This window comes from Sapajus apella, unplaced genomic scaffold (assembly GCF_009761245.1).
Source record: "Sapajus apella isolate SASKATOON/1434 unplaced genomic scaffold, GSC_monkey_1.0 scaffold16, whole genome shotgun sequence".
NCBI classification, from domain to species: domain Eukaryota; kingdom Metazoa; phylum Chordata; class Mammalia; order Primates; family Cebidae; genus Sapajus; species Sapajus apella.
In genome coordinates this window covers 11796112-11823684 of record NW_022436956.1, presented here as the reverse complement: position 1 = coordinate 11823684, position 27573 = coordinate 11796112, and the positions used below count along the sequence as shown (strand labels likewise).

Sequence of the window (27573 nt, the reverse complement as noted above, 5' to 3'; positions counted from 1 at the left end):
TGGTCTCGATCTCTTGACCTCGTGATCCACCCGCCTTGGCCTCCCAAAGTGCCAGGATTACAGGTGTGAGCCACCATGCCTGGCCCCTATTTTTTTTTAATTGAGACAGAGTCTCACTCTGTCATCCAGGCTGGAGTGCAGTGGCGTAGTCCTGGCTCACTGCAACCTGTGCCTCCTGGGTTCAAGCAATTCTCGTGTCTCAGCCTCCCGAGTAGCAGGAATTACAGGCGTGTGCCACCATGTTCAGCTAATTTTTGTATTTTTAGTAAGAGACTGGGGTTTGCCATGTTGGCCAGACTGATCTCAAACTCCTGACCTCAAGGAATCCTCCTGCCTCAGCCTCCTAAAAGTACAGACATGAGCCACTGTGTCCTGCAATATATAGGTACATATTTTTTAAACCTGAATGTTCCAGAGGGCAGCCTAAGTACTTTTTGGTCCTGGAATACTGACTCAAATTTCAGAAAGAAATTTTAATTTGCCTGCTGCATATGATACTTGTTTTAATATCATCAATTATTAGGCTCAAACGTGTCTACCTCAGGGAGATTTCCAGACCTTGCCTGTTTTATTATAGGGGAGGACAAAGCAAACCCAAAGAGGGCTGAGTAATGGAGCATCTGAAGTCACAGGTTGCTACTGATTGTGAATTCGAGGGTGATCAGGGACGGCTGAGAAACAGAAATGTGTTTCTATTTATTCCAAGGCTCTGTATATTTGTAAAATTCTATTGATAATGGCCCATGCTGACCCTGTTCCTCACCTATCCCCACCTCTAGCAAGACCAGGGTAGATACCTTCCTAGCAGCTGAGTGTGACTTTTATCCCAGTAACAATTTCAATCACGCTTCCATAAAGTAAAATTCCAGCCTGGAACAAACGTTTTTTCCTCAGGCAGCTTTGCATCATCAGTTTCCTTTTATATACATTGGCGATCATGATACCTACCTTGAAGACTGGTTTGCAGATGAAATAATAAAGATAAGGCACCTCTCTCATTTCCTAACATCCTGTAGGTACTCACTTTCTGGCTATTTCCTTTGTTTCTCTCCCTTTTAAACTTAAGAGCAGGAGGTGTTTTCATATGGGTGTCATTTGGGGGCCAAGCTTATCTGATCTGAAGGACAGACCCTGGGGCTTGCGGTTGTTTTTTCGTCATTGCCAGGCACCTTTGCTGAGTCATTTGGGGTTGGCAGACCTGGAAAAGACAGTGGTGTAGAGAGTGGTTAGAGCTGTGTGTGATCGGCCAAGTCAGGCTCTATTGTCTCTCAGTATTTCCTGGTAAACTTTTGGAAACTGATCTGCCCTTCTCATGGTTAATGGCGGGGGGTGAGTAACTAACCGTGGAGATGTTCTGTATATCCTGCCTCATGCTGAATTTCCTGTAAAATGCCTTTGTGAATCTTTGGTGTCAGCTTAAGCAGTACTGCCACCAGGCTCTGTGGAGGGCCCTAAGTGGATAGAGGGCAGCAGTATCTTCCAAATTTGAAATGACTGACATTGAGGTATAATTAGGGGAGAAGATGCTCTTGGTGCTACTGAGAAGATTCACAGTGAGAACTTTTCTTAGGAAAGGGTGAGGTTGTAAAGAAGAACCAAGGTAAGATTTAAAGATAGCCTCTGAGAGATAGGAGGCATATATGGGAATAGGATTGGTTTCATGTGTCCTCTGAAATGCTTATTCCATCTTTAGTGAGGCTATATTTGTGAGACTAGGTACATGTAATTCTTATGTTTAAAGAAATGCTTTAACTTGTTATATCTAAATTATGCTTTATGAATACTTAGTCTTTTACCAGTTTTGTGATGTTTTATCCCCATCAACATCAAGGACAAATATTGTTTGAATATGTATTTCATGTAAGATGTATAAGAGCCCTATTTAATATTTAGGAAAGAAGGGAATTAAATAGTTAAGTTTATTTTTCTCCCAGCATATAGAAATGAGAGGAAAAAATATTTATTAATCTATAATCTTTGTTTTTATTCTGGGTAGAGATTCCTTAGGATGAACTAAAATCAAAACAAATTTCACTAGAATGTTATTTTTATTTTTATTTTTTATTTTATAGAGACGTGGGCCTTGCTATGTTGCCCTAGCTGGTCTCGAACTCCTGAGCTCCAACCATCTGCCCTTCTCAGCCTTCCAAAGTGCTAGGATTAAAGGTGTGAGCCACCACGCCCAGCCAAATTTTACTAGAATCTGCTTGTGAATTCCTCTTGAAATTAAAATTACACTGGAACCCCTTCTGATGACATGCATTCCACTCAGTCGATCATTCGTCCTCTGCTTGCTATGCAAACTGCTGTGCTCACCACTCAGTACAGGGCAGTTTGCAAAGTCACAGACTCTGGAGTGATGTGCATGGATTCTGTCCAGGCTCTGCCACTTTCTATCTTCCCTTAACATATATTTTAGCTTTTTTGAGCTAAAATATATGAGCTACATTTTTCACCCTTTAGCTTCATTTTCTTCATAGCACTTTGTGCTTCTGAAATTATCTCATTTTTCTCTGTTGATGATCTGTCTCTCATTTCTGCATCTCTTCTGCTAGACCACAAGAATTTGAGGTCCTTGAGAGCAGGGACCTTGCCCAATCTCTTTATTACTGTATTCCCAATGGCTAGAAAACAGCCCGATATATAGAAAACACTCAACAGGCCAAGTGGAGTGGCTCGCTCCTGTAATCCCAGCACTTTGGGAGGCCAAGGTGGGCAGATCATTTAAGGTCAAGAGTTCCAGACCAGCCTGACCAACATGGTGAAATCCTGTCTCTACTAAAAATACAAAAAATTAGCCAAGTGTGGTGGCACATATCTGTAATCCCAGCTACTCGGAAGGCTGAGGCACGAGAATCACTTGAACCCTGGAGGCGGAGGTCTCAGTGAGCTGAGATTGCACCATTGCACTCCAGCCTGGGCAACAGAGAGAGACTCCGTCTCCAAAACAACGAAGCAAAACAAAACAAAACAGATCAATGTACTCAACAATGGCACATCCATTTTATAGATTGAGCAACTGTTAACAGTTATCCTTCTTATGAGCAGTAGCACCAGAGGGTTAAGAAAGAAGTCTAAGATGCCTTCTCTACCCACCAGAAGTTTGACACTCTTGTACTCTAAGGGCAGCATGGTGTTGTAGGAAGAGCCCCGAGAGTCAGCAAACTCAAGTTATATTCTTTGCAGAGCTAACTAAATACCTCTGTGACTTTACACTTGTCATTTACCTTTTTTGGCTGTTGGTTTCCTGTTTGGAAAAGAAAAATTAGGGTCAAGTGCGATGGCTCATGCCTGTAACCCCAGCACTTTGGGAAGCTGAGGCAGGTAGATCACTTCAGTCCATGAATCTGAAACTAGCCTGGGCAATGTAGTGAGACCTCGTCTTTACAAAAAATATGGAAAGTAACCAGGTGTGGCTTGGTGTGGTGGCTCACACCTGTAATCCCAGCACTTTGGGAGGCTGAATTGGGCAGATCACTTGAGGTCAGGAGTTTGAGACCAGCCCGGCCAAAATGATGAAACTCCATCTCTACTAAATATACAAAAATTAGCTGGGTGTAGGGCACACGCCTGCAGTCCCAGCTACTTGGGTGGCTGAGACAGAATTACTGGAACCTGGGAGGTGGAGATTGTAGTTAGCTGAGCTGAGGTGGTGCCCCTGCACTCTAGCCTGTGTGACAGATCAAGACTCTGTCAAATAAAAAAAGAAAGGAAAGGGAAAGAAAAGAAAAGAACCAGATGTGGTGGTACATGCCTGTGGTCCCAGGTACTTGGAAGGCTGAGGCGGGAGGATTGATTAAGCCCAGGAGGTTGAGGCTGCAGTGAGCTGAGATGGCACCACTGCACCCCAACCTGGGTGACAGAGAGAGGCCCTATCTCAAAAAAAAAAAAAAAAAAAAAGAATAGTTCATCGTTTGAAACCCTTCCTGCTGTGAGGTATTGGCTCATGATTTTATTAATAGAACTAGAGACTATTATAAAATGATAACCTGGAAAAAGTGTAACAGTTAAAGGAAGAGCGGATCAAATGGGTATACAGGAAGTGAACCAGGAAGCCACATTTCTGTGTCTCTGCTGGCTGCCTCTAAACCACGTTTGTTCTCAGACTGCTCTTCTCCTCTCCACAGTGTCCAGGCAACATCAGCCCACACTCATGGTTTAGTTCACATGCTTTGGGATAGCCAGCAACTCCCTTCTTTTTCCGTCTGTGTGTCTTCCACTTAGCTTTCAAATGGACTTAATGGAAGATTTCTTAGCTTAGTGTCATGACACTTTTAAGGCTAGACAGGGCCTATGTGATTGTCTAGCACATTCTCTTCATTTTATAGGTAAGTAAACAGGTTAAGAACAGTGGGGCAACTTGCTCTGCATTCTGTGGAGTCCATAACAGAGTCAGTGCTGGACCCAGACTTATGAACCTGACTCTGGTGCTATTGCTCCACTGTGCTCCGTGCTCTGTTTTCACGTATTTTATTTTATGTATTTGTTTTTTGAGATGGAGTCTCACTCTATCACCCGGGCTGGAGTTTGGCAGCGTGATGATGCTCATTGAAGCTACGACCTCCTGGGCTCAAGTGATCCTCCTACCTCAACTTCTGAGTATCTGGGACTACAGGCATGGACCGCCACACCTGGCAAATTTTCCTACTTTTTTGTAGAGACAGGGTCCTGCTATGTTATACAAGGTGATCTTGAACTTCTGGGCTCAAGGGATTCTCCTTCCTGAGTCTCCCAAAATGTTGGGATTACAGGCGTGAGCCACCGTGCCTGGCTGCCACATATTTTAACTAGATGAGTACCACTTTTTGCATGACTCCAAGATGAGTGCATACGTATGCTACACAGAACCCAGTTGGAGATCAGAGAGAGAGAGAGAGAGCGAAAGAGAGAGAGAGAGGAGAGGGGATTAGGAGAATTGGCTTACATGATTATGGAGGCTGAGACCATGCCAGAGACCCTGGGATGCTGGTAGCGTGGCTCAGTCCAAGTCTGCAGGCCTCAGAACCAGAGAAGCTGATGTTGTAACTCTCAGTTTGAGGCCAAAGGCCTAGAATTCGGAGAGCCACTGAGGAACAGAGAGAGAAAGAGTATAATCCAACTCTGCCAGTCCCATTCACATATTCACCTTTTCTCAGTTTTTGTTCCCCAGGCTCCCAGCAGAATGAACGGTGCCCACTCACACTGAGGGTGGATCTTCCCCACCTAGTCTGCTCAGACTCACGCGCTGATCTCTTCTGGCAACACCTTCACAGACACACCCAAAAATAATGCCTTACCGGGTTCCTAGGTATTCCCTAATCCAGTCAAATTGACACCTAAAATTAACCGTCACAATTACTTTCTCACTAAAATCAGTCTGAGAAGAAAATGGACACAAAGAATTTGAAGTAAATCCCCTTTTTTGTTTTATAGGATGAACAGTATCCAAGATAAGGAACAGTGAAAGGCTGGTTTTCTTTTCTTCTTTAAATTTTCCCCTGCTCTTTGTACTCCCCAATGTAATGAGCAAAAATAAACAAAAAAACAAAAACAAACAAACAAAAACCTCAGGAGAATGGGAGCATTTTAAGTGATAAGAACACGTATCTCTCAACATGTAGGGTGTGTGTTGTACAGGTGGGCTATTTTCAAATTTCAAGTCTGCAGATGGGTAGTTCCAGGTACGGCTTGGTGACTGAAGTGGAGGTTCTTCTGGGGCCAGTCCTTTGTGCTCCTGTAATTTCCCCCAGCTCTGAGTCTGATCTCCTCAGTGAGAACAATCACTTTAATGCTTAATGCACAGCAGAGTTAACAGAGTATTCAGACAATCGCAGGCACAATGGCCTTCCTAGCCATGAGTTTGGAAACGCATTTATAGGAGCTCGTCGGAGAGGCTGAGTAGATGACAAAGGGCACCCACCGCATTGTAGATGGGTTATAGTTACGGTGACCAGCCCTTGGAGTTAGGGTGGATTGGAATATTTGATTACAAAAAAATGAGACACTTGTATTTATTTTTTAATTTGCTGATCATAGGAAAATCTTCATGAACACTTGTATTCTTTTTTTTTTAAGACAGAGTTTTGCTCTTGTCACCCAGGCTGGAGTGCAGTGGCATAATCCCAGCTTACTGCAACCTCCATCTCCCGGGTTCAAGCAATTCTGCCTCAGCCTCCAGAGTAGTCGGGATTACAGGCGTAAGCCACCACACCTGGCTAATTTTGTATTTTTAGTAGAGTTGGGTTTTTACCATGTTGATCAGGCTGGTCTCCAGCTCCTGACCTCAGACGATCCACCCGCCTCAGCTTCCCAAATTGGTGGGATTACAGGCCTGAGCCACTTTCCCCGGCCATACTCTTGATTTAAAGAAATTGAAAAGAATTGAGTTTGGAAAAAAAAAAAAGAGAGAGAGAGAGAAGAATATTATTTTCTTCAAATACTGACATTTTAGTGAGGTAGTATGCAAAAAATGCATATAGTAAATACTCAATACCTGTTAGTTGGCCCTTCCCCTATGTGAACTTCTGGTTATTCACAACTATCTTTACACTTTAAGTCCTTTTCCTAAACACACACTGAAGTCCGGAGGGCAGGGCTGAGTCTTGGGCAGATTTGTTCTGCTACCTTCTTGCTGGACACCTGGCCCACCCAAAGCTTGCTTCTCATCTGTTTTCTGTGTACGGATTGCCATTCATAAAGTGTTTCCTGAATGAATGAATTATCTGCTTTGTGGAGCATCAAATCCTTTTATGTTCTTGTCCATTTTTATGTCCTTGTCCAAGTTCAGTGGGTTCCAGAACTGAACTTGAAGAGGGTTAATTGGATATAGGCCAGGAGTGTGGTTGGGCATATGTGTATGTTTCATTAAAAGTCTCAAACTGAAAATAAATGATTTGTGGATTAGTGAACTTTTGTTTTCTTTTGCTCAATATCTTGAATTATCCAGTATCTGTTGCCTCCTTTTTAATGAAAAGTGACCATGTTTGGTGTGACAAGCTTATCAGAAGGTTGTCAGAGTGCTTGGCAGAGAAGACATGGAGTTTAATCCTGAGTGGCAAATGGCATTGTGGAAACGGATGAATTATAGTAGATGAATATAGTAGAAAATATAGTAGATGAATCAAAGTACATGAATTATTTACTTTGTGGACCATCAAAATCCTTTTTATGTTCTTGTCCAAATTCAGTGGGTCCCGGAACTGAACTTGAAGAGGGTTAATTGGATATAGGCCAGGAATGTGTTTGGGTGGATTTGTGGCAATTACAACTAGATACCCTGACTCCAGTCAGTGCGGGGGCAGGATTTCTCCCCAGGCCCCCCGGGGCCCTCTGTGACTGTTAATGACCAGAGTTCTAGGTTAGGACTGTTTTTTATGTCTTCCAATTGGAAAAAACAAGATAATAGTTTTACCCTAAGCCAGTTTTTCCTCCGGCTAAGGGCAAATGAAGTTGGATGGGGGTTGAGGACGGGAGTGGGGCAGGGAAGGGGAGGCAGGAAGCTGAAAGGATTCTTTCTGGAAAACAGCACAGCTTGCAGGCCGCTTGTCCTTGAGCTCCGTGGTCACTGGAGTGGTTGGTCTGTGACAGGGCTTCTGCATGAATCCCCTACCCCCACGTTTCCTTTGTCCCTTTAGGACCCAAGAACCTGTCTGCCTTCCCAGGTGCATCAGCTTCTCCTTTCCTTGGGAGCCTCTCTCCTGGGCCCTCCAGGAAGAATACAAGGCTTTCTGTGTCTTTCCCATCTTGTAACCTTTCAGAATTCACATACTTTTGGCTTTTAAAGAGGCTTGGCTTGTGTTAACTAGAAGGAAACAGGTGGTAGCAAAATTAATAGCCAGTTAGGAAACCACGGTCATAAAAAAAATCTTAAAATCATATTGGTCTTAATTGAGTTTGGTCTTCAGTCAGATGTGAATGGACCAGTGCTCCTTTTGCGTGGGCTGCTTCTAAAATGTTCTTATCAGAGTTCAGTTGTCATTTCTCGGGGAATGAGCTGCCCAGTTGACTCCAGATTGGCTCCTAAATCAAGCTACATTGACTTTAGCTGGCAGAAAAGTCAAGTTGGCACTGCTACCAGGACTATTTCCTAAGAGTCCCCCAGGGCACTAGCACTTCTGTCTGCAGCTGGCCGAGCCCTTGTGATTCCTGCCCTTGTGCCTAAATGGGGTGATGCTGGCCTCTCTGGTTCCCAAAGACTCCCCCTTGGGCTGCAGGCCAAACTGTCACTGGCCTCCTAGAAGTCTCTCCAGCATTGGCTGTAGCTCTGGGAAGCCGTGCCCTGTCCCTTGGCACACTACTCTGTCATTTTTGGCTTGCTTATGGTTTTTTCCCCAGCTGGTCATTGAGACAGCTCTACTATCCAGGCTGGAGTGCAATGGTGCAATCTCGGCTCACTGCAACCTCCACTTCCTGGGTTCAGGGGATTCTCCTCCCTCAGCCTCCTGAGTAGCCAAGATTACAGGTGCCCACCACCATGCCTGGCTAATTTTTGTATTTTTAGTAGAGACAGGGGTTTCACCATGTTGTCCAGGCTGGTCTTGAACTCCTGACCTCAGGTGATCTGCCTGCCTCAGCTTCCCAAAGTGCTGGGATTACAGGCATGAGCCACTGCACGGGGCCAAGATAGTTCTACTTTTAAGTGCAGGTGTTGTTTTTTTTTCTTTTCTTTTTTTTTCCTGGTATAGTCATTTATTTATTTCTATGGTTTTATCTGTGGCTTTGTGACCTCAGTGGCAGGTGCCACCACTTGGCAAACTGCCTCAAACTGGTCAGAGCAGACTCTCGTTACTTCTTGTTTCAAGGTTTTTACTTGCCTTGGACTTCCCAGATGTTCTTGCTTTCTGGCTGAGGGCTGCCGCCTGCAGAGCAGAGATGGCCGACACTTGCGGCAGAGTGAACATTCAAGCTCAGCCCAGCTCTTCAGTCCCACCCAAGTTCAGAGTCCCTTCAGCCTCATCAGTGAGGTTATTCCTGCCACCTATCCCTTCTCCAAGTGAATGCTACACTTCAGCAGGAGAGTGCGCTCAAGATGAAAGAACAAAGAATTCAAGGACAAAAAAACTTAGATTGAAATCCTTGTTTCTTATCTTACCAGCACAGTTTGCTAGCAGACATGCCATGCATCCCTGTGCAGTCTCATTATCTTCATTATTATTTTATTTATCTATTTATTTTGAGATGGAGTCTTGCTTTGTCGCCCAGGCTGGAATGCAGTGGTGTGATCTTATCTTACTGGAGCCTCTGCTTCCTGGGTTCAAGCGATTCTCGTGCCTTAGCCTCTGGAGTAGCCGGGGCTATAGGCGTGGGCCACCACCATACCCGCTAATTTTTTGCATTCAGTAAAGATAGGGTTTTACCATGTTGGCCAGCCTGGTCTCCAACTCCTGGCCTCGAGTGACCCACCCGCGTTGGCCTCCCAAATTGCTGAGATTACAGACGTAAGCCACCATGCTCAGCCTATTTTCTTCATCTTTAAAATGGGGGTTGTTTCTTATCTACTTGATGTATACATTTCTTATCTACCTGATGAGGGCAAAAAGTTGGAAGCAGCCGGGCGCGGTGGCTCAAGCCTGTAAACCTAGCACTTTGGGAGGCCAAGGTGGGTGGATCACCTGAGGTCAGGAGTTCAAGACCAGCCTGGCCATCATGGTGAAACCCCATTTTTGAAAAAAAAAAAAAGAAAAAAAAGAAAAAAAGTTGGAAGCATATACATGGGAGCACTTTGTAGACTTGGAGTAAGTGTTTTAATGGGAAGGTTTATGTCTAGTATTAAATACAACATATTAGTATGCAGTATCTTGAATGAATTGAAAAAAGCAGCCAGAGTTGGCACTAAAGGAGGTGTTCTCTGATGCAGACAACAAATTCTCTCCACTGTACAGGCAGAGCTACCAGTCTCATTGGTAATAACTGTGCAGACTTGGATTTGTCATTAGCCCTGCGGCTCAAAGGAGGCAGAGCTCTGGGTCAGCAGGGATAAAAGTCGATGAGTTAATCTTTGAATGTACCAAAAGGAAGAGACAGGCCTCTGTGTGACATGGCGCCCAACAGGCCAGGGTGGAAGGTACAGATCATGTAGAAGGGAAGGGAAGAGAAAGTGGAGAGCACAACATGTGCAAAATTTGCAGGAACGTATGCGCATGGGATATTTGGGGAACCCAAGTCCCAGAAAGGAAAATAGCGTAAAGTGCTCAGAAAGAGCTTTCTAATGGGGAGGTCAGTTTCATGTAGTAAGGCCTTGTGTGGCAGGCAGAAAACTTTGGGCTGTATTCTGTGACATTATAGGAAGACTCAAAGGGACTTTAACTTGGGAAGAGACTTGATTAGAGCCATTTTAGAAGATAACAGGGCTGGGCACAGTAGCTCATGCCTGTAGTCCCAGCACTTTGGGAGGCCGAGGCAGGAGGGTCGCTTGAACTGTGGAGCTCAAGACCAGCCTGGGCAATACAGGGAGACCCCATTTCTACAAATTAAAAAAAGAAAATTAGCTGGGTGTTGTAGTGCAAACCTGTGGTCCCAGCTACTTGGCAGGCTGGGGTGGGAGGATTGCTTGAGCCTGGGAGTTCAAGACTGCAGTGAACCATGTTCATGCCACTGCACTCCAGCCTGGGAGACAGAGCTAGCAAGACAAGGCCTCCAAATAATAATAATAATAATAATAATAATAAACAATAACATCCAGACACATTAGTGCGCTGGGGCCAGCTGGCATTTACTTGTAAATGCTGACTGTGTATATCATTTCTCAATCTAATTTCACTCATAGCAGAAATCAATCATGGTGGGAGTATACATGGCAGAAATTGGCAAATAATACAAATCAGCGCCCCCACACCAGTCTGGTTGTTAAAACATCTATCAGCACAGGTAAAAGGCCATTTCAATAGAGTGGAGTGTCAGTAGTTCTCACCAAACCTCAGATGCCTGTTAAAAACCCTTTAGGCTCCAACCCAGGACCCCTGAATCAGAATCCAGAATCAAGGAGGGAATGGGAACCTTTTTCTTTTTTTTAATGTTTCCAGGTGATTCTTATGTAGCCAGGGTGGTACTGACATTTGGACTAGAGCAAGGACATTAGGAATAGAGAGGAGAATATGGATATAAAAGATGTTTCAAAGGTTGGAGCCAATAGAATTCAGTGATAGATTGAAGGCAGGGAGTAGAGGAGAGAGAACTGCTGGAACTGTTTCCGCGTTTCCTTGTTTGTTCAACTAAGTGGATGGATGGTGGTGCAGGTGACTGACCAAGGCAGGCAGATGGGAGTTGTTGTGGAGCAGTGAGGGTGTGGGAAGGGAAAAGAGTAGTTTTGGACATGCTGTGGGATGAGCCTAGGGAGGCAGGGTTTTGGTGACATCCTGTAAACAGCTGGATATGAGGGACTGGAGCTTGGTGGAACAGTAGGAGTTTTAGATACTGGTTTGGGAGCGAACATGTGGCTTTTTGTTGGAGCCATGGGTATGGATGACATTGTTGGAGGAGAGTGCGCAGTGTGAGAAGAGAAAGAGACTCTGGACAGAACTCTCAGGGCAACTTTTCAGAGATTGGTAGGGGAAGAGAAGCCAAGAAGAGACCAAGCGAAGAGCGGTATGTATGTTGAATGCCCAAGTTGACGGCTCCTTAGAGGGAAGAGTCCCTTTAGGTGTTTTCATATTTCTAGAAGCCTAATGGAAACCACATGTACGTTTTTCTGTTACAAGCTAGCCTAAAACATTCCTTTGTTTGACTTGAATTCTATCAACCCAATGTGGTGAGACATGTCCTTGGAGGCTGACCTGAAGCTCTGAATGGTAGTTGTGTGTCTTTCATTAGAAACACACTTGGAGCCGGGCACTGTGGCTCATGCTTGTAATCCAGCACTTTGGGAGGGTGAGGCGGGTGGATCACCTGAGGTCAGGAGTTCAAGAGTAGCCTGGCCAACACAGTGAAACCCCGTCTCTAACTAAAAATACAAAAAGTAGCTGAGCGTGATGGCTCACACCTATAATCCCAGCTACTTGGGAGGTTGAGGCAGGAGAATCACTTGAACCCAGGAGGTGGAGGTTGCAGCAAGCTGAGATTACACCACTGCACTCCAGCCTGGGCAACAAGAATGAAACTGTGTCTTGAAAAAAAAAAAAAGAAACACACTTGGGAATATTGCTTGATGGTTCTTGTTGGAGAGAAAGTTGGGACGTTGTAGGGAACAGAAGTGAAGACCCTCTGTTTCCTGGCCTGACCTTGTGAAAGAAAATGGATGGAGAAGGTACTTGAACTCCTCTTTATACTGGAGCAGTTTAGTTAAAGGATGAGGATCATGCCGACTGTCGAAAACAAAGATTTAGGCTGGGTGCGGTGGCTCATGCCTGTAATCCTAGCACTTTGGGAAGCCGAGGTGGGAGGATCGCTTGCACCCAGGAGTTTAAGACCAGCCTGGGTGACATAGGGAAACCCTGTCTCTATTTTTTTATTTTATTTTTGTTTATTTATTTATTTTTTTTTTGAGACGGAGTTTCACTCTTGTTACCCAGGCTGGAGTGCAATGGCGTGATCTCAGCTCACTGCAACCTTCGCCTCCTGGGTTCAGGCAATTCTCCTGCCTCAACCTCCTGAGTAGCTGAGATTACAGGCATGCACCACCATGCCCAGCTAATGTTTTGTGTGTTTTTTTTTTTTTTTTTTTTGAGTCGAAGTTTCGCTCTTGTTACCCAGGCTGGAGTGCAATGGCGCAATCTCGGCTCACCGCAACCTCCGCCTCCTGGGTTCAGGCAATTCTCCTGCCTCAGCCTCCCGAGCAGCTGGGACTACAGGCACGCGCCACCATGCCCAGCTAATTTTTTGTATTTTAAGTAGAGACGGGGTTTCACCATGTTGACCAGGATGGTCTCGATCTCCTGACCTCGTGATCCACCCACCTCGGCCTCCCAAAGTGCTGGGATTACAGGCTTGAGCCACCGCGCTCAGCCCCTGTCTCTATTTTTAAAAAAAATTATACTCATAGATAATTCAGAAAGAAAGAAACAAACAAAAACATCGTAGCCTTGGTTTTCAACACTTTTTTTTTTTTTTTTACTGACTTTCACTGGTAATGTCTAAATGGAGAGCCACGTTCTTTCCTTCTCATCCTTCTCACGGAGACGCTGTCAGGCTTGAGATATGGCTTCCTCCTGTTGGATAACTGAGAGTTGGGCCACAGCTTTGGCACAGGGGCAGGACAGAGGAGCCTTGGCATTTGGAAGATCCTGGAGGGTTTTGTTATGGTGGCTTCTTTAGTGGGAAGAAGTCAGCATCTCCAGAGCCTGGAACCAATACCTAAAACATAGTTGGTGGAAACATGGATGGATGAATGACACATCAGGATGAGTGATAGGCTCCCTGATGTCATGGACCATGCCTTACACATCCAGCAAGACCTAGCAGGTTACTTTCAACATAGACGTTCAAAAAGTATTGATGTGCAAGGAAGCAAAGTGCAATCTGTGCTGATTTGAGAGTACTCAGCAAGGTGTCTTTCTGGGCAGACCAGTGGAAGTGGAGACCTTTACAAATACATCATGGGAGGTTAGGGCTAGATATTTGCACATTCATCAGATATGTGTTATATACTTCAGATGGCTAGGCACTGTGGGTGGAAAGAAATGACACAATGGGACCTATGGCCTCAAATAATTTATAGTATGGTAGAAGGTTTAGGGAAATGAATCATTAATTACTGTGTCACAGGAGTATGATAATTGTTATGACAAAGGGTAGTGCAGGCCAGGTATAGTGGCTCACAACTGTAATCCTAGAACTTCGGGAGGCCAAGGTGGGTGGATCCCTTGAGTCCAGGGGTTCAAGACAAGCTTGGGCAAGATGATAAGACCTTGTTTTTACAAAAAAATACAAAATTAACCTGGCGTGACGGTGGCACACCTGTAGTCCCAGCTACTCAGGAGGCTGAAGTGGGAGGATTGCTTGAGCTTAGGAGGCAGAGGTTGCAGTGAGCCAAGATCCTGCCATTGCATCCAGCCTGGGTGACAGATCGAGACCCTGTCTCAAAAAAGAAAAAAGATAGTGTGGGCGATATAGGATCATAATGTGGGTGGTGGCCTATTGTCACCCCCATTTTATAGAGGCTGGACATCAGCAGCATAGGTGGAAGAGTCAAGACTTGAATGCAGGCAGTCCAGAGCTAGAGACCTCAACCTCAACCCCTGCACTACATTGCTTCCATGATGGGAATTACTGGGACAAAGAAGGGTGAGAGAAAAGGCTCTGCCAGGCCAGTAGAAGGGCAAATTAAAAGGCAGAGGCAAGTAGTAGCGCTGGAGTGGAGAGTAGGGGTGAGGTGAGGGAGCTGGAAAGTGAGGCAAGTCAGGTTATGAGGCTGTTGCTCAGATAAAGAGTTGGAACTTGGTCCAAAATCATGGGAAGGCTTAAGGATTTTAAGCCAGGAAGAGACATGATTAAATCGGTGTTCCTGTAAGACCATTGTTTCAGTGTCAGGATAGACTGGAGTGGGGCCAGAGTGGCAACGGGGAGAACAGTAAAGAGCCTATTAAAGTAACCTGGGTGAGGAGTGATGAGAGCTTGATCTCAGACAGCAGCTGTCGGAGCAATGAATGGAGGGCGGATGGATTTGAGAGTCATGAAGAAAGTAAGGTCTGTGGGACTTGGTGTCAAACTGACGTGGGAGTACATTTCTAGTTCATATGAATCTTTACTTGTGGAGTATAAGGAGAGGAGAAAAAGATGGTGAATTCAGTGGTGGGCATACTCAGTTTGAGATTCCTGTTGGACATTTAAGAGAACTCTGTACCTCTGCAAATCTACGATGCTAAAAAAAGTATTATTTATTTTCTTGCCTTTATTTCTCTCTTTCTTTTCTTTCTTTTCTCTCTTTTTTCTTTCTTTCTTTAGCTCTTTTCTCTCTCTCTCTCTCTCTTTTTCTTTCTTTGTTCTTCTACCTGATGGCACAAGAAAAAAAAAAGTATTATTAACAGTTGTTGGGGATGTGTTTATTTACTTGCCAGCCTTCTATTAAGTGCTGCATTTTTGTTGTTTAAATGACTTTATGTTGAAAAGTTACAACTCTGACATAAATATGTATTGCATAGGAGGACAAAAAGGGAATAAGAAACTAACCAAGTAGAGTGAATGCTGGGGAAATAGAATAACCTCTCTAATGACACAGATAAGGGCACCCCCAGATGAGCTTACTGTGGTTCACATTGACTTTACTGGGGTCCACAAAGACCAGTCTACACACCGGAGGTTCTCCTCGATTGAGCCACATTCAGGACTCCTGCCCACAAGCAAGAGTGAAATCAATTCCTCTAGGACTTGCACACCCACACTACAGAAGACACTTAAAATATTATCTCCAACTCATCTCACAAAACCATACAAAAGCTAACTATTTCTTATTTAGAAGACAGTTGCTATTTACAAAACTGCCAAGAGTAGCTCTCATTTGTTTTCCTTTTATTTATTTTAAAAATAGACAGGGTTTCACCATTATGTCCAGGCTGGCCTCAAATTTCAAGGCTCAAGTGATAGCCCCACCTTGGCCTCCTAAAATACTAGGATTACAGGCACGAGCCACCATGCCCAGCCAACTCACAATTTCCTTCCTTCCTTCCTTCCTTCCTTCCTTCCTTCCTTCCTTCCTTCCTTCCTTCCTTCCTTCCCTCTCTTTTTCTTTCTTTCTCTCTCTCTTTCTTCCTTTCTTTCTCTCTCTCTCTTTCTTTCTTTCTTTCTCTCTCTCTCTCTCTCTCTCTCTTTCTTTCTTTCCTTCTTTCTTTCTTTCTTTTTCTTTCTTTCTTTGTTTCTTTCTCTCGACAGGGTCTCACTCTGTCACTCAGGCTGAAGTGCAGTGGCACGATCTCGACGCACTACAGCCTCTGCCTCCTGGGTTCAAGCAATTCTCCTGCCTCAGCCTCCCGAGTAAGAGAACACAAGAACTTGGAACACGAAAAGTAAACTAGGAAGGGCTAACACTTTAAGTGCTAGATATTAGTTAACTAGCTTAATCCTCACAACAGGTCTGTGAAGTTACTTACATTTTGACAGATAAAAGGATGGGAATGTAGAGAAAGGTTAAGAAATTTTCTCTGAGTTTCTAAGAAAACAAGTGGCCAAGCTAGAACTCAAATCCTGGGTTTGATCCATACCCATGCTGTCCAATAAAGCTTTCTGCAATAATGAAAATGTTCTCTATCTGTACTGTCCATGTTGAAGCCACTAGCCACATGTAAATGTTGAGTACTTGAAATGTGCCTAAAATCCCAGCAGTTTGGGAGGCTGAGGCGGGCAGATCACCTGAGGTCGGGAGTTTGAGACCAGCCTGACCAACATGGAGGAAACCCCGTCTCTACTAAAAATACAAAAAGTTAGCTGGGCGTAATCGTGGGTGCCTGTAATCCCAGCTACTTGGGAGACTGAGGCAGGACAATCACTTGAACCTGGGAGGTGGAGGTTGCAGTGAGCCGAGATTGCGCCACTACAATCCACACCGGACGATAGAGTGAGACTCTGTCTCAAAAAATATATACAAAAAACAAACAAAAAATACAATTTTAGCCAGGTGTTGTTGAGGGTTCCTGTAATCTCAGCTACTTGGGAGGCTGAGGTGGGAGAATCGCTTGAACCTGAGAGGCGGAGGTTGCAGTGAGCCGAGATTGCGCCATTGCACTCCAACCTGGACAACAAGAGCGAAACTCTGTCTCGAAAGAAAGAAAGAGAGAGAGAGAGAGGAAGGAAAGAAGGAAGGAAGGAAGGAAGGAAGGAAGGAAGGAAGGGAGAAGGAAGGAAGGAAGGAAAGGAGAAGGAAGGAAGGAAAGGAGAAGGAAGGAAGGAAGGAAGAAAATGTAACTGGTGTGACTAAGGAATTGCATTTTTAATATGTAGCTACATGTGACCAGTGGCCATGTATTGGACAGCTCAGCTCTGTGCTCTGCTATCTTTGGGAGTTATCAGCGTATCCATAGTAATTGAAACCTTGAGTGTGACAAGATCCCACAAAGAGATGTATTGCAGTAGATTTTAACCTCATATGGGCTCAGGCATACTTGAGAATCTGATGAAGGCTGTAAACCTCTCTCAGAAACGTATAGTATTATTGCACATTACACTGATAACAATTTCAGAGGTCCACAAAACCTAGGTTTCCCTGGTACAAAACAGGAAGAAGCAGGAACCCAATAGAATGTAAACTCCTTAAGAGCAGAGACCTCATCTGTTTCATTTACTGCTCTATACCCAGTATCTAGATTTTAGAACAATGCCTAGTACATAGTTGACGTAGTTGATTCTTGGTAATTTTATTAAATGAGTGTCTGAATGAGTCCCAGGAAACATTTTAGGACCAAGTAGAAGAGCCCATGAAACTTCCCCAGAAAAAGAAATGAAAGTAGGACAAAATGCCAGAAGCAGGAGAGAATGACGCCAGAGAAGGCAAGAAATGTGCGTTTCAAGAATGAGGCTAGTCATCAATGTCAGATCTGCCTGGCTGGTCATAGATTAAGATTTAACTGCTGTCATTGGCCTTGGTGTAACAGAGGTCCTTCTGGTAAACCCCAGGAGAGGTAGGCATGGGGTGCACATTGCAATAGATTAATTCACAAAGCAGTGGTGAAGAAGTAGGGGCTTTAGTATAACACCCAGTGGATCTCAAATCCTGGTTGCCCCCCAGAATCATTTTTAAGCTTTTTAAAAATGTGCATACCTGGACAGGTTCAGACTCTGACTTCGTATGTTTGGAGAGGGCCAAGGAATCTACATAGTAAAGCTCCTGCGTTTATTATACTGTTGTTTTAATGGAAGTTCAGCAGTTACCAAGTAGTATGTATATTCTTGCAGTAAAGTGGCCATCAAGAGAGGAAAAATAAGGCTGGGTACGGTGTGGTTCGTGCCTGTAATCCCAGCACTTTGGGAGGCCACTGCAGGCGGGTCATTTGAGGCTGGGAGTTTGAGACAAGCCTGGCCAACATGGCAAAACCCTGTCTACTAAAAATGCAAAAATTAGCCCAACGTGGTGGTGTGGGCCTGTAATCCCAGCTACTCAGGAGGCTAAGGTGGGAGGATCACTTGAGCTCGGGAGGCAGAGGTTGCAGTGAGCTGAAATTGTGTCACTGAACTTCAGCAAGACTGTCTAAAAAATAAATAAATAAATAAAAGAAAGACGTGGAAGGAAAGCCTTTTCTTTTGTTAAACACAGATACGGGTATGTTCAGAGGTAAACTATTTTATTTTTTTAGAGACATAGTTTCACTGGAGCGCAGTGGTGTGATAGTACATTGTGACTTTGATCTCTTTGGCTCAAGCGATCCTCCCACCTTGGCCTGTCTGGGGTAATATCCCCAGGTTTGTCATCTCATGCCAAGGAAATTAAGGGCACAGACACACAGGAGGAGTGAGTTTAGGAGTGAAGGTTTAATAGGCAAAAGAAAGAGAAAAGAGAACAACTCTTGCAAGAGAAAGGGGTGCTCAAGTGGGAATTCTGGCCCGCGCAGCAGTGCACCAGATTTTATACACAGGCTTGAGGAGGTGGTGTGTGATTTACAAGCGCTCACAGCTTGGTTGGACCAGGTGTGACTTTTACATAGCCAGGGGGAAGGCTGGCCACTCCACCCTAATCTTATTATGCAGATGGGCTTTGCACTTGGCACCGTGTTGTCTGCTCCTTACTATACACACAGCTGGCAAAGAGAAGGGAAGATGGAGCCACCATTTTGAACTGCCTAGCCCCCGGTAGCCTTTTCCTGTTGGCACAACTGCAGGCATTCACCCTGGCAAGCTTCCAGCTTGCTTGTCTATGTCTGCAGCTTGATTTTACAGGCTACTCTTTGTTAGAAAAGACAATGATTTGGGGGATGCTTTTCATTAACAGAAAAGTCTTGCCGAGGACTTCGTTACCCTCACTATCTGCCTAAATAATTTCTTCTTAAGTCCTATATTGTGAGTAGCTAGGACTACAGGCACGCATCCCCTGCCAGTTTAAAAACATTTTTTTGTGTGTGGAGATGGAGTCTCACTGTATTGCCTAGGCTGGTCTTGAACTTCTGGGCTCAAGCGATCCTCCTGCCTCAACCTCCCAAAATGCTGAGATTACAGGTGTGAGCCACCTCACCCAGTCCCAAGAACCATTAAATAGAGAAGCATTCATGAGTTCTAATGAGCTACGAAGACATTTAGCTGGATTTCGAATCCCTGAATCTTTGACCAGGGACTCTACCCACCTTGCTGCCGGTTCCCTCAGGAGCTACTAAGCAGAAGTGAACCCGATAACCTTGGTAGACAAATTCTCAGTATTCACCTCTAGTGTGTTATTTCTACGTGGTGTTTGAGGATATTGAAGGACGTTGTGTAAGGAGTTGGCAGTTACCTCAATCACATTTGTTTACTTATTTTCTATTATTAGACTTTTCCATACCTGCCCCCCAGGTGACACACAGAAAGTGTTTTCCTTTATTCTCTCCATCTTTGCTACCTGCCTTCTCTTCCCCCATACACCTTTCTTACTGAAGCTGAAGCAGTAAATGCCAGAGTCATTTTACATGTAGAAATAATTTAGCACGAAAACCCAGCTCTCTCTTCTGTCAGTGGTAGTGAGGCCCCACTTTTCAGGCTAAGGGCCTCTTCTGTTTTTCTTCTCCCATGCATTGGATGTTTCAAAATATTCTGACTCACTAACTGTGAATACTCAGTGTAATAGATATCCATCATTTATTATACACTCACCAAGGGCCTGATACTGCCTAGACATGCTCTGTAGATGATTTCCACCATTTCTAATCCCCACTGCAGTGTTCTTCTTTTTGCTTTTAATTCTTTTAAAAGTAACGACAATCTCGAATCCAACAGAGGTGCAGTCTTTTACGGCATGCATTGTTACCCACATCTGACTCTTAGAAAAGTGAAACAATGTTCTCGATCTCCCGCTCTGCTAAGTGTCAGAGTCAGGACTAGAGTGTGCGTCTCTCTGACGCCATATCCTGAACTCAGATACTGTGACTGGATTATTCACAACTTAATCCTCTAGGCAGTTCTATAAATAGAGGACTAAGTTGTGAGTAATCACAATAAGTCTCCATTTTTCAGGAAATAGGCTAAGGGAGGATAAGTGACTTGGTCAAGGTTAGAAGGCTAATAAGAAACAAAGCCTATATCCCAAGGACCTCAGTCCAAAAAAGCAGAAAAGCCACAAAGCTGGGGGCGAACCCAGGTTCGTCTGCCTTGGTTTCTACTGTATCACTGCTTCAAATAATTTATTTCCCTGTTTTTATTAACAAAGACATCTCTAACTGCCAGCCAGAGGCTTCTGCAGCTTCTCATTAGCATGAGATAATTGATACTAACAGGCGAGACGGCCTCAATTGCAGCCAGAAGTAAAGAAATGCGGTGTATTAGTCTATGCAGCCTTGGTGTGGGTAAATGTAGTTTCCATCAGGCTCTGGAAATACTGAATTACAGCCCGCACGCCCCCATGACTGCTTGGGACCACCTGAATCTCTCAGAACCCCTTCGGGGCTTAGGCAGCTGTGACTTCCATAGTGTTGCCTGGAAGAGAAAGAGCTGTTTCTCCCTAGGAAACACCTACTCAGTAGTGGTTACCATATTCCATCTTTCTAGCAGTAGAGCTGTGCCTTTCAGAGGGCAGAAGGACGGCTTCCTGGTGGTTTGTGGGTTTAGTCTGTGCTTTCTGCACTTGTCCTGCTTACAGGAAGGGAGGAAGGGAGATCACTGGAATCAGGAGAATTTGCCCAGCCCGCATTCCGGAGCTTCCTGGTCACCGCCTAGTGAATTTCTGCCTTGTGGAGCATGCTTTGGCTCAGATTCCTACAGATTTTCCCAGTCCTTTCCAGTGCTGCAGGTACTGATGTGATCTTCCAGGATAAGCTCCTGCACTAGCATGCTGGTCTTCAACAAAACCAGGATTCTGCTTCAGCTGGTTTCCCTCGGGAATACCCAAGAATTTTACCAAGAGCTTCCCCACTTTATTTAGGAACACGTTCTACTGTTCCAAAATTTAATTTATACAATGACTTTTATCTGAAGCGTGAATGAACAGCAGGAGGGATTTAAGTCATCCTAGTTCCATGTCTAGCTGTCTTGAGCGAATGGCAAGCAGTGGCTATACAAATTCCCTTCCTTGCAGTGTTAAGCCATCTTTCAGTCATCCAGTGCCCAGGTGAAGTCATTCTAAATCCTAGTTTAGAGTTTCTTTTTCACGGTTTCCAACAGACAGCTTCATCTGCTGGCCTTCCTCCAAGTTCTTTTCAACCCCCTGAATCCCAGAGTGGACCCAGACTGGAGGCCTTATCCCACCAAGTCCTTGACTAATCTGGAGTGGATGGGGATGTGTTTTGTGACCTTGTAACATTCTGCATTCCTTTATAAACACTCTGCCATGGAGGTTGCTTTTTTTCATGGTCTCAGAAGACTTTATTTAGGGAGCAGTGTGAGCTGCCTGGAGTTCAGGTGACCTGTATCATTGGAAAAGGCTCATACAAGAGAAGAATTGAAAGAGTGTGTGTGAGAGGATGAGGCAGTGTCTGAATCTCTGGAAATTCTGCTCAACAATATTATTTCATGGGATTGCATGGAAGAATGGTTGATATCCATTTAACTTATTTTTTAATTTTTTTTTGAGACAGAGTCTCGCTCTGTCACCCAGGCTGGAGGGCAGTGGCATGATCTTGGCTCACTACAACCTCCATCTCCCAGGCTCAAGTGATTCTCCTGCCTCAGCTTCCTGAGTAGCTGGGATTACAAGCAGGCACCATCACACCTGACTAATTTTTATATTTTTAGTAGAGACAGGGTTTCACCATGTTGGCCAGGCTGGTCTCAAACTCCTGACCTCAGGTGATCCACCCCCCTCTACCTCCCAAAGTACTGGGATTACAGGCATGAGCCACCGCTCTCAGCCCATTTAATTTCTTTAAGACTGTTGAAAAACAAGCTCAAACAATGGGAGGAGAGAGGACCAGGTCTCTGCTGGGGGTACTCGAGAAGGAAGGATCCTGTGTATGCCCTATGCCTGTTACCACCATGGATTTATCTACAGTCCCCACAGCTCAATGTTCACCTCTCGATGTGTTCCCTGGAGCTTTCCAACAGAGGTGGCCACCAGCTACACCTTGTTCATTTTTTCTGTTGCTGCTGCATGGCAGTCCGTGGTGAATATTTGTACGTCTTAGACTGAGAGCTCTTTGCTGGAGAGACCATGTCCTGATCATCTTTACAGCACTGTCTCCTAGTGCTGGGTACATGAGAGTGGTGAATGAAATTGAACTCGAATGCCTTTTCTTCGCATTTCTGCATGTTGTGAGTCTATCCAATTTTGAGTGTCAGCACAAAAATCTTGTTGTTAAGATGGAATTCTCTTACTGGTTCCAGAAGGACATGATGTTTCTGCATTCTGTGTCCCATAGCATTTAATATATACTATTGAGAGTTATCATTTTTCTGCTTTTAAATATCGTTATTTATATTGAATCTTACTTTACAGATTCTAAGCACTTTGAGAGCAAAGTGTCCTTGTCTGATTCATGTCTCTCTTTTCCTATAACCCACAAAATGATGCCCTGCATATAGGATAATGGTATCTACCATTTATATAGCAGTTAAGATGTGACAGATACTCTTTTCTGTACTTCGCATTTCTTTCTGTTTTTCCTTCCTCCTTCTTTCTTTTTCTTTCCCTCTCTTTCTTCCCCTCTCCCTTCCCTTCCCTCGCCTCCCATTCCCCTCCCTCCCCTCCCCTCCCCTCTCCTCCCTTCCCCTCCCTTCCCCTCCCTTCCTCTCTCCCTTCCCTTCCCTCCCCTCCCATTCCCCTCCCTCCCCTTCCATCCCTTTTCCTTCCTTCTCTCTTCCTTTTCTTTCCTTTCCCTTTCCCCTTCCCTTCCCTTTCCTTTCCCTTTCCCTTTTCCTTTTCTTTTCCCTTCCTTTCTCTTATTTATTTATTTATTTTTTGAGACAGAGTCTCACTCTCGCCCAGGCTGGAGTGCAGTGGCATGATTTTGGCTCACTGCAACCTCTGTCTCCTGGGTTCAAGTGATTCTCCTGCCTCAGCCTCCCAAGTAGCTGGGATTACAGGCGCTTGCCACCATGCCCAACTAATTTTTTTGTTTGTTTGTTTTTTGTATTTTTAGTAGAGATGGGTTTTCGCCTTGTTGACCAGGCTGGTCTCGAAAATCTGACCTCAGGTGATCCACCCACCTCAACCTTCCAAAGTGCTAGGATTACAGGCATGAGCAACCATACCCAGACATTTTCTCCCTCCCTTTCTTCCTTCCTTTTCTTTCATGTTTCTCGCTCCCTCTTTTTTTTCTTTTGATATAGAATCGCACTCTGTCACCTAGGCTGGAATACAGTGGCTCAATTATAGCTCACTGCAGCCTTGACCACCCAGGCTCAAGTGATCCTCCCACCACAGTTTTCCGAGTAGCTGGGACTACAGGTGCATACCATCACTCCTGGCTAATTTTTTTTATAGAGATGGAGTCTCACCATGTTGCCCAGGCTGATCAGAAACTCCTGGGTTTGAGCGATCCTCCGGTCTCAGCCTCCCAAAGTGCTGGAATTGCAGGCATAAGCCAACGTGGCTGGTTCCATGTTATAGACTCTTAACCATTGTCTTGATGACGCTTCGTGTACACATAGCGTGATATGAATACTTGTTGGATGCATGTAGTTGGATATTTATTTGGAACCAATAAACAGTTTTAAGGTGATCCATTGTTGCTTTCTTCTCCACCATCGGAACTATTTTCTAAGCCATGGGAAGGAAGGCCAGAGAAGGGCACCAGAAAGGCAGTGGTCCCTAGTTCTGGTTCTTGAGGCTCTTATTGATTTTCCTTGTTGTAGTTCTGGTTTGGAAGTCAACAGTGCCATCTAGTGGGATAACTTGCAAATATCAGCTTAGAATGATTTTTCTGAAATCCGTGTACATGGCCTTGAGTTCTGGGAGCCCGCTTTATTTTAAAATTTTGATTGTCAGAGGGAGGATAGGGGGGCTAGGAAGAACCAGCCCATCCTGGCTCAATGGGCGTCAAGTTTGATCTCTGCTTTGAAGAGGCTGCAATGCTGATTGTGGTTGGCTTGGTTGAGCCCAATTAACAGTTGTAAATGGTGTCCTCCCACTGTGTAGACGGATACTGTCTGTTGACACCTGCCTCTGGAGCTGTGTGGGCTTTGGAATTGGAGTTCCAGTCATCTGGGTGCTGCCTTCTGTGAAGTAACACTTGTCTCAGGTTGTCTATAAGAGGGTGCTTGATGCATGTAACAGGTCAGTTCCAAGTAACATGGGTCCACAACATTATAGTGGAATTAGGTTATGAGGAGTTTGTAATAGGCAAATCCATCTGAGCTGGATAAGTAAAAATGATGAGCAGCCACTGCACAGTGGACAAGCTGTAAAAACGTGCTACATGGAAAGGAAAGAGAACGGGATTCTGTGCACAGTGAGTTCTGCCAAGCAGCTGGAGGTTTCGTGTACAGCGGTGTTCTGGTTCCTGGTGTGTGTGGTATGTGTATGGTTTCTTGAGTCTGTGTTTGAAAATTTGATGTGAATTGCTTTTCAGGTCAGTTACTTCTAGCTGGAAGGATGGAACATAAGAGCATGGTTGTAACTGTAACCACAGAACTCATGTGCTCCTTTGGCTGAGAACGTACAGACACTGGAGCAAGCACTTGCTTGGCAAGATTGTCCAGTTTGCATTCTACTGGGCATCTAGGCTAAGGAATATAGAAACCAGTGAACCTTAGTGCAGCAGATGATATACCAGAATGAGGAGAAGATGTTGGTTATGTGGTAGCCTTGGTTATAATGGCATTTATGGTAATTTGGATGTATTATTAATAGACCCATGTAAAGCAGGCGTTGTCCAACTTTCTGGTAATAAGGATTTATTATTAGTAGAACCTATGTAAAGCAGGTGCTGGCTAACTTGCTCTGTAAAGGGCCAGATGGTGAGCATTGTAGGCTTTGTAGGCCTATGGTGCCACTACTCAACTTACTCAACTCTGCCTTAACCACTCAGCTCTGACATGGTAACAGGAAAGTTAATATGTAAATGTAGGTTTAGCTGTGTTCCAGTAAAACTTCATTTGTGGACACTACCTTTGAATTTCATGTCACTTTCACCTGTCATGAAATATCCTTTTTTAGATTTTTTTCTCCCAACCACTAAAAAGTACAAAAACTACCCTTAGTTCATGGCGCTGAACACAAACATGTGGCTCCGGATTTAGCCTAGAGTCTCTAGTTTGTGGACTCCTGATCAGATGGCTGGAGTATTTAATCATAATTAATAAAAATGATTTGTTCATCAGTATATGAGCAATTAGTGTCATGAAGTGTCCGATAAGTTTTTCTTTCTGTGGAGTAAGAGGAAAGGCCGTTCTTTCCCGTATTACTTTAAGGTATGACCTCTCAAAAGAATCCTGCCTGAACTAAAGCTGTGTAATTATATCCCCTACAGTGCCTTAGGCGTGGAGATTCCACCCTTTATCCCTTCTTCTATTTCTCATCCTCCTCAGCCTCCCCCGGGGGCAGAGTAGCAGACTAAGTGATCCTGGACCCCATCCAGCCTTTTGCTTTACTGTAGAAGCAGACTAGGTGACCCCTAGTCTTCTGCCTTAGGGGAATTCCCCTCCTCCCACACCTCTCACACCCTTCCCCAGCACCCCACCCAGTCCACATCAGTGGCTTGAGAGTCTCTGGTGGACTGAGGAGAATAGGATTATAATCTCATCAGAGAGAGGAAGAGGAGTGACTGGAGAGAATGCTGGAGGCATTTGCTCTTTGAGGTATATGTGGCCAGGGAAGAGCGTGGTAGCGCGGTGAGATGGGCCTCTTTTGTTTTGGCTGGCAACAGACAGTCTGCAGGTGTGATGGCTGGGGATTTTACCAGCCTTGTGTCATTTATCATATCGTCTAACTGTGCACTCTCTATGCTAGACTTTTTTGGGGGAGTTTGTATCTTTAAAATTTTGTAACCCCATGCCTTTGTCTAGCTGAAGTCTCAGTGACCTCCCCCAGGGTTGAGAAAGAAGCTGAAGTTAACGGTTGATATCCTGTGTCTTTCCTCAGCAGCCAACAGAGCAGTCAGCAGAGCAGCCACGACGATGATTCTAGCAGGTTCCTGAGTCCCCGAGCGCGGGAAGAAAGGTAAGGTCCAATGCAGAGGGTGAGATGGGGCAAAAAATAGAGGGGGTTGGGGTGGAATGTTTGAGGAAGATTGTGCTTCTGCTCTGTGCACAGCATGTAGAAAACTGAAGAGGAATGAGAGAGCCTCAGACCTCTGTGCTTGACTGATTAGAAAGACAAAGCTTTCACCCCGGAAAGGAGAAGGAGCAACACAAAGGGGCTGCTCCTGGAGGCGTTTTGTGTTCAGCAAAAGAAGTCAACATGTGGCAAACCAAATACGTTGAAAACACTTCATAGTGGGCTGGGCATGGTGACTCACACCTGTAATCTCAGCACTATGGGAGGCCGAGGCAGGTGGATCACAAGGTCAGGAGTTTGAGACCCACCTGGCCAACATGGTGAAACCCCGTCTCTACTAAAAATACAAAAATTAGCTAGGCATAGTGATGTGTGACTGTAATCCTAGCTACTGGGGAGGCTGAGACAGGAGAATCTTTGAACCCGGGAGGTGGAGGTTTCAGTGAGCCGAGATCACGCTGTTGCACTCCAGCCTGGGCGACATGGCAAGACTCCGTCTCAAAAAAAAAGACAAGACTTCATAGTGAAGTGGGCATGGTGGCTCATACCCGTAATCCCAGTACTTTGGGAAGTTGAGGTGGGTGGATCCCTTGAGATCAGGACTTTGAGATCAGCTTGGCTAACATCGTGAAGCCCCATCTCTACTGAAAATACAAAAATTAGCTGGACATGGTGGCGTATATCTGTAGTCCCAGCTACTCTGAGGCTGAGGCAGGAGAACTGCTTGAACCCGGGAGGCAGAGGTTGCAGTGAGCAGAGATCATGCTACTGCACTCCAGCCTGGGCAACAGAGGGAGACTCTGTCCAAAAAAAAGTCTTCATAGAGGAATTAGGACTTGAGTCATGCCCTGTAGGTTGGGTACAATGAGGATCAGGAGAAGGGCATTTTGTGCCTAAGGAAGTTGCATAGCCCAGGATGTCAGGTGTTGGTTGGCAACAGATGGCAGCAGAGAGCATTAAGGGTTAATGGAAAATGAGGTGGGATGTTTAGGATGCAATGAGAATATGGAGGCTCTTCCATGCTTGGTTGAGGACTGGAGATACAGCTAGCTAAGCACTCAGTGTGAGAAGCAGCCAGTGCCTGCTTTGAGCGGTGCCTGTGAATGGCAGACAGAGGTAGATTTACTGTAGCAAGTTAAACTTCTTTGCCTACAGAAAGTTGATGGTATTGATGTTAACTAAAAGGAAGTCTAGCTCTGTTTATCATTTTTATCAACAAGCCAGGTGGAAAAAGCAGAAGGTTCTTTTACCACATTTGTCAACTTATGGTAAACCCTCTGCTGAGAGGGGGTAGAGAACACCAAGGATGAGAGAATCAAGATTTAATATTATTTTGAGTAAACAATGATTGGAAGCCAAGGAGATATTATTTATTTATTTATTTCTGAGACAGAGTCTTGCTT

General features: G+C 44.8%; 1 protein-coding gene across 13 annotated transcripts in view; it reads left to right on the top strand.

The window, feature by feature from the left end:
• Positions 1 to 27573, top strand: part of GRAMD1B (GRAM domain containing 1B) — a 269058-nt gene that overhangs the window by 94779 nt on the left and 146706 nt on the right. For 12 of the 13 annotated variants that reach the window (XM_032285138.1, XM_032285135.1, XM_032285130.1 and 9 more), the window contains exon 2: positions 26036 to 26113. In XM_032285138.1, the coding sequence (XP_032141029.1) occupies positions 26036 to 26113 (78 nt within the window). The remainder of the gene's footprint in view (positions 1 to 26035; positions 26114 to 27573) is intronic. The other variant, XM_032285127.1, reaches the window with a different exon arrangement.